The sequence below is a fragment of the Emydura macquarii genome, unplaced genomic scaffold, assembly GCF_026122565.2.
Source record: "Emydura macquarii macquarii isolate MOO-44397 ecotype Brisbane River unplaced genomic scaffold, CSIRO-AGI_Emac_v2 contig_2457, whole genome shotgun sequence".
Lineage (NCBI taxonomy): Eukaryota > Metazoa > Chordata > Testudines > Chelidae > Emydura > Emydura macquarii.
Window position 1 is genome coordinate 1,308,980 of NW_027132594.1, and position 7,409 is coordinate 1,316,388.

A 7,409-nucleotide genomic window follows, 5' to 3' on the forward strand; every position below is an offset into this window, starting at 1 on the left:
GTACACATTTTTCATATTGGTGGTATCGATAATTAGAAGCCTTGAGAAATCATGACTCAATTCCAGAGGAAGACATTAGAAATATGTGAGACTAAAACGCCCTGTCTTGTGGCATACAGTAACAACACAGAAAATTGCAAGCGTGTGACTGCAGTGATTTATTGAAATATCTGAGGAGGAATACAATATTATGAAATGATATTTAAACTGATGATTACTGCAGTCACACTTATTATTTATGAAGTGCCTGTGGTAGTTATTAAATTGGGAACAGGCAGCATTTAGTTCATATAACTAAATATATTATCCACAAGAGATTTTAATCTCTAATTGGCCACCATTGTGCGTGACTGGGTCTCTCTTGTACTGTACTCTAGGGTATCTCATGGAACTGTATAGGAATTGCATAGCTGTAACCAGAAGTCATGAGAATGGATCTCAGAACATGGTAACTTCAATGCTGTCATTAAATGAATATTAGAATATAGCTTTGGACCCAGTTGGCCAGACTCTGAACTGATATAATGTGCCTTGCAGCCCCCTTGACTTCAGTGAAGTCATACATGATGGACATCAGTATAGAATTGGCCCCAGTAGCACACCATTATGTTCTGCTTGGCTGGTACACCCATTTTGACAATGTTGCGGTCATGTATCATCTCCCAATGATGCACAGTTGGTGCTTTATCATCCAACACACACACACACACCCATTGTACTTAGTATGTTTCATGCATCAGGAAACATGTCGCCGAGAGATGGGAGGTAAAAAAAGACTTTTATCTTTATCCCATATTTTTAATTGCAGTTAAAGAAAAATATTCAGAAATTAGGTGCAGAACACTTGCAGACTAGATCCAGCAAACCCCTCTTTCCAACAACCTCCCTTTCTTCTTTACTCCCTTTCTCCGCTGCCTCTTTACTTTTTCTCTCTCTAATCCCCCAGATCTTTCTCTCCCTTGCTAATTCCCTGAAGTTGATGGAAGAAAGAGAGACATTTAAACATGAAGAAAAGAGAGAGAGAGAGGGAGGAAAAAGGTGGTGGATGAGCCTATGACCTGAAATGTCCTTTAGGGAGCAGTTTATGGCCCACAGAACATATGGAACTCACATTTGATTATAAAAAATATATTAGAAGCATTTTAAAAATGTGTGTTTTTTCAGTAGAAAGTCAAAGTTCAAAATCGCAATTCATCCCACCTACTCAGCTGGAGCTGATTTCAGCCTAAAAATGAACAACCGGGTCTCTTGCCAACAAAGACTTTCCTGGTCTGACTAACTCTCCTCGAGAAGGAGATCACAGCCTTCCCATCCTCCCATCTAAAAAATGGACCAGTATGATTGTTCGTCCCTGAAAGATAAGGGATCCTGTGAACTTCTAAAACACCTTAAGGGAGAAAGCTGTCCAGATGCAAGACCAGTGATCCTCTACTCCTCACAACAATCAGTGATCTGCTCCTTTACCTCCACATTGCACCTGCATGAGCCAGGTTGATAGCCCTGGAATCTGAGTTCTTCCTCCATAAAGCAGGGTCACAGTCAACAGCAGTGCAGGCTTCTCTTCTCTGCCAATGTGCCACAAACCTCACCTGGAGGGACCTCATCTAAGGGTGATGTAATAGCTCTGTTTCCATCCAGTCTTTGTTTTTGTTGTTGTTATTGCCAGCAAAAATGCCAATTGTGCTTTTTGCAGTATGGTCTCTTATCATTGGATGGAACAACTCAAATCACATAGGCCATCAATTAGTCTTCAGATAGTAAAGATTTCAGCCTTTACTGGTATGGTCTGGCTTAGGACTGACACCCCAGAGGTGCAAGCTTCTGTGTATTGTTACCAGTCTCTTCTTTCAAGTAGTTTTTAGAACAGTCACATTGTGGTTTCTTTCTCTAATTTATTTTCCTAGCAGCAGAGACAGATGCAGGAAAGATTGCCCAACCTTTGGCTCTGGATGAATTGCAGCTCAGAAAAGATTGCCCAATGTATTCGTCTTCCTTTTATTCTAAGGAAAGAGATAAATATGCAAAACTATTTTGGAGGGCTATTTTTAAAGATATAATTTGTGGTGTGAATAAAGAACTCAATCAGTCTTTGAAATACTGAACAAAATTTACAGACTCAGGTTCTGTCATATCCTCGTATTTATAGCTTTTGGCTGAGAGAAGTGTGAAAAGACTAGGATTAAATAGAACTTTCTTTTTTTCTAACTGTAGAAAGAAAATGCCGGCAGTTATTTCTGAGTTTAGCCCTGAAAATCATTTCTGAATTCCATTGAATAAACAGTCATAAATTTGTAAACCTGTGTGTACTTCTTCTGAACCAAGATTGTGGCAGTCTCTTGATGCGAGGATTATGTATTTTTCAACTCTGTATTAAGATTCTTGGACCAGACACTGTAAGGGGGTGCAGTGGCATGGACTTTAAGGGGTGCAGAATATAATGTGGCATTTCTTTGTTACTAAGAATATTTTGGCAAGAGTGCACAATATGTGCCTTTCAAGGCTCTGATAAATGATTAGGTGGATAGTTTAGCCTATTGTTGCCAGTGAGAGCACATATTCAAGGGAATTGTTCAGCTAGCATATTAATGCCTTAATCCGGCCTGATAGTATAATATAGTTTGACATTTCTTACATATGTTTTCTATCAATTTCAAATATTTCTCTTTATTCCACCATGCTATTATAGACAACTAACCAAAATAAAGAGCAGCAGGAGTTTATTCACCCATAAACTATATTTTAAAATGTTCTATATTTTGTTCCAGGTTTTATTTTGTTTTTTTGTTGAATAATGTGGTGATCCTGAAGTTAAGTGATTACTTCACTGTCTTGGTCTGCAGAATTTTCTTTTAGAAAATTTCCTTTGCGGAGTTATCTTGGCTGGGAAATAAACCATGGCTTCTATTGTTGAAAATATGGGTACAAAAACCTGATGTATGCATGCCTATGCCTTGGTGCATGTGAACCCTGCACTGGTGTATGTGAATCAGGTGTTTCCACCCCTACTTGTTTGCATCACGTACAGACTTTTAAAAATGTAGCTTTATCTGAATTGATATTGGCTTTGAGAGGTGAAGATGTGTGCTTGGGCAGAGAGAAGTAACACACTGATATTTCTCCTGAAAATTGCTGTTTTAATAACTAGAATATCGTATTTTAGTGCTGATATCCTATATAAATAACCCCACCTTTGTATAATGGATTGTATTTAGTAGCCAAAATTTATTCACTTATAACCTTCAAAAGAATTGTTGCCCAGGTTTTGCCTTTAGGCACAGCCCTAGTATAAGATGTTCACCTACAAAATGACCTATGAGGAGCCCAAAGTTCTTTGCTTGCTCCCCACTTATTTCCAAGTGAGAGTAATCTGCTGTACTATAGGCCCTGAACTGTACCTTTTGCCCCCATGTTGCCTCAACTCTACTGGTTGTAGTGTTGGGGGGATGGAGCCAAAACTATAGCACTCCCCAATTCCTCATCCACATGTAAAGGGGAGGGGGAATGACCAAGCAAGCAGCCTTTTCTCTCCCACTTCAGGTCTGGAACTGGGTGAAGGGGAGGACGGTGCATTGTCACATAGGGTTAGGCCAGGATCTGGCCTTAGATTGTTAGGTATGTTTCCCACATTTTCTTGATAATTGGATGATAGCGTTCCAAAAAAGATTCAGAGAAACATCCTCTTAGACACTTGTGTATTCACATCACACAAACTTCCACACAAAATACAAAGCCAAAGGTCTTTTGACCCAAACTACACCCATAAAAGTAAGGGCCTAGCACCACTGCTTACCTTATTACAGGTAAGGTGGAAGTGCTTTAACAGAGCTGTATGAAGAAAGCTGCCATCTGGCTCTACTTTCCCCCACCCCCATACTTTACTTTTTTGATAATTTGAAAAAGAAAAATTAACGAGTTCTGCAATTTGTAATTTTGTACATTCTGTGGCTATTAATTTTATGGAACATCTTTTGTTAAGAGAAACGTTCATGAGCACATATTAGCATGATAAAACAAACTGCAACACAAAGGGCATTCCGTATCTAATTGCATGTTTGTTTGTTTTTCTGTCTTAGGATAAAGAGGCCCAGAAAGATTTAGAAGCTTTACTTCTAACGCTGCAGCTGTGATAAAAAGCACTTTTAACTCTTCATGCTGTGATTATGTTGTAGAAGAATCACAGAACTTAGTCACTGGTAATCTGATCCAAAGCTCATTGAAGCTAGAGGAAAGACTAACACTGACTTCAGTCATTTTTTGATCAGGCCCTTTAAGTGGATGGCAGTTAGGCATGAAAACGATGCATTCTGTCTTTTTGAGTCATAGCTTTATTTTTCATTTTTGGATCTACAGTTTGTTTTAAATTGCTATTGCTGGAAGTATAATCTCTCAATATGAAGTCCGCTTCTGGCAATGGACACCAGATAGGCAAGAATGCCAAGTGCATTAACTGTGTTCTTTGATTGATTAATCAACGAAACTGCAATGTTAGCACAGGATTGTATGGAACAATTTTTTTGTTTCTGCATTAAATTATATCTCTACCAATTGATCTATATAAATGTATATGAAGATACATCATAAAAATATGTATGTGTGTTCCTCTGCTTTTACTCACAACAAATGTATAATATTGATGACGTTAAGGAAAAAGGGATCGTCTTAAAAAGGTTATTTTTACTTTAGCCTATTTTTGATTTTAGAAGGAAATGTGAAAACTTTATAAATCATGTTTTAAAGTTATATTTTATGTTACTTGAAACCTGTTCAAGTAAAATATTAAAGATCAGACCAATGAAATGTAATATTTTGGTTAAATCTGTTAGAGTTGTGATACCTGAGTCCCAACAGGTAGATGAATCCTGGGTCATTTGTCTTTGATGCCGTGTCAGTCTGCCTTTGAGAGCCCTCCCCCATGTGTAACCTTTGTTGATCTTCCATGTCATTTGTGTAATGTGGCTTATGTATACATATGTAATAATTGAGACCTGCTTCTTTTTAAGCAAACCAAGAGTTTATAGAACAGCAGGATTCTAAATAATGAAAGGCAGAGAGATCATTTTGTTTGCTTGGGGTCTGATCCAAAGCCCACTGAAGTCAGTGGAAAAACTCCAACTGCCTTCAATAAATTATGGATCAGGATCTTAATCTGAATTAAAGTATGTGGCTGAAACAACAAAATATTTTCATAAATTAAACAAATACAGGTGAATATATAAAACTGCGTTTGCTGCCTGCTAATTTGGAAAGTGAGATAGCGAGGACCAATTCACAGCTATTTTAAAAGAGTAGAACTCCACTGACCCTTTAGCCAATTGTCCTCCCCACCAAGTTTCTGAAGTCAATGGAGTTGGACCCACATATATATGTTGTGAATTTGGCTCTGAGTCTCGAACTGAGTCCAGACTACCTACTGAACATGGTAGTTCAAAACACTTACCATTATTCCACAAACCAGTAGATTAGAAAATTTTAATATGCACATTATTGCTACCTTTAACCATTGAACCTATTGTGTCAATTAATGTGGATTAAATCCACATGTTAACATTTCTTATAAAATGCTGTATTACAAATTAAATTATTGTGCTTCTTCACAGCAGTTTTTCTGAACTAAAGCATTCTGCCATTTTAATTTTTGCCCCAAAATTGTTAATCTGTGTATAATAAGAGTGACAAAACGGTTTGTTTTTTTAAAAGCTATTTTATGTTAATTGTGTGCAACTTATGAATCAAAATGTGGAAAAATCCTTTGCATACAATTGTATCAAAAAGTAATTTACTCCTTTATAAATGCATTTTTTTTCCAATTCTTTTTCTCCTTTTTACCAGTTAACATGAGTGGACTTTCCCATCTAGTTTATAAAACTGTCTGTGATTTATTTTGTAAATCTCATAACCGTTAAAATTATTGAAGCAATTAAAAAAAAAAATTGATTTAAAAACAATGCTCTCAGGTTAAAAGCTTTACATGCCAAATTTTAGCTCAGAAGTAATTTTCTTCAAACAATAAAAACTTGGTTTTGTAACAAACTGAATTACCCACAGCCATTCACTGTAGCATTTCAGCAGGAAGAGCAAGAGCAAGCATCATTGCAAACAAAGGGCCATATGTTCTCCTTTATGTTTAAAACATCCAGGAGAGGAACACTGACTGACTTACCAGGTTTCATGCAATGTTGTTGTAGCCGCGTGGATCCCAGGATATTAGAGAGACAAGGTGGGTAAGGTAACATCTTTTATTGGACTAACTTCTGTTAGTGAAAGACCGGAAGAAGAGCACTGTGTAGCTTGAAATCTTGTCTCTTTCACCAAAAGAAGTTGGTCCATTAAAAGATATTATCTCACCCACCTTGTTTCCCTAGTTTCATCACTTCTAGTGAGCTACTGATTGACTTCATTAACCTCTTGGGACCTATAGGCAGTGTGGAAGTGCCAGGCATAGCTGTGACCTCTGCTTATCATGCTGACTAGTATTATTGTTTTCTCCTGCTCTCCCAATCTGTTTGGATCTCTGTCACATTTCTTTATACTTAGATTAAAAAGCACATTGTTCTCTGTTGTACAGGGCTGAGCACATGGCTTTACTGCAATAAAAGTAATAATACTCTCAGATATTGCTTGATGATCTCCAACCTTGCTGTGATTATTTTTATGGCTGGAAAACCTAGGAGTCGTACTCATAGATCAGAGTTAAATTGCATTAGGCACCATACATTCACATAGTAAGAGACAGTCCCTGTCTCAAAGAGCCTATAGTCTCAATAATGTTTTGTAATATTAATTTAGTAGATCATATATCAACAGTAAGTGTGGGATTGTCATACTAAAAATTTTATGTTTAGAGAGATACCATCTTTCATTCTGGAGAATCAAAAAACCTTCACTAAATTCACTAAACTGCCACCTCTGGAAACAATGCAGAAGCTGTTCAAAAGCCCTAGGTGACAAAACAGTTTAGTAAAAGAAGTGAAAACTCCTATATCCAATTGAATATATTTTTTAAAACTCTTGTAATACTAAAAACATCAAAAACATGGAGAAAAAGCTATCAGGGAATGTAGATAGACATGGATTTACTATCTATCTACCTATTTGTGTGTCTCTATATATATCTTTGCATTTTATACTTCTGCCCCTCACCAGAGTATCTGAACATCTTCCTTGTAAAGTTGATAGCAATAGTGAACTCGCTAGTGAACTTCATGGAATTTGGGGGATTTACCTACATTGGAACATGGTCCTGTGATTTTTAATGGGCATAAGAAGTCATAACCTACCTTTTTAACTCTTACCCAAAACACAGCAACTCCTGTGGGTACAGTGATCACCAGGAATCCTAGTTTCCTTCAATAAAACCCCCAAAATTCTCCAATAAAAATCCATGTTCCATGATTAAAATGAAAGCTGAC

At 37.1% G+C, this 7,409-nt stretch overlaps 1 protein-coding gene across 2 annotated transcripts in view; it reads left to right on the plus strand.

Annotated features, from left to right (window-relative positions):
* RMDN2 (regulator of microtubule dynamics 2) overlaps positions 1–7,122 on the plus strand; it is a 73,680-nt gene extending 66,558 nt beyond the window's left edge. The window contains exon 10 of one of the 2 annotated variants that reach the window (XM_067562661.1): positions 4,074–7,122. In XM_067562661.1, the coding sequence (XP_067418762.1) occupies positions 4,074–4,127 (54 nt within the window). In that variant the 3' untranslated portion in view covers positions 4,128–7,122. The remainder of the gene's footprint in view (positions 1–4,073) is intronic. The other variant, XM_067562660.1, reaches the window with a different exon arrangement.
* Positions 7,123–7,409: the final 287 nt, after the last annotated feature.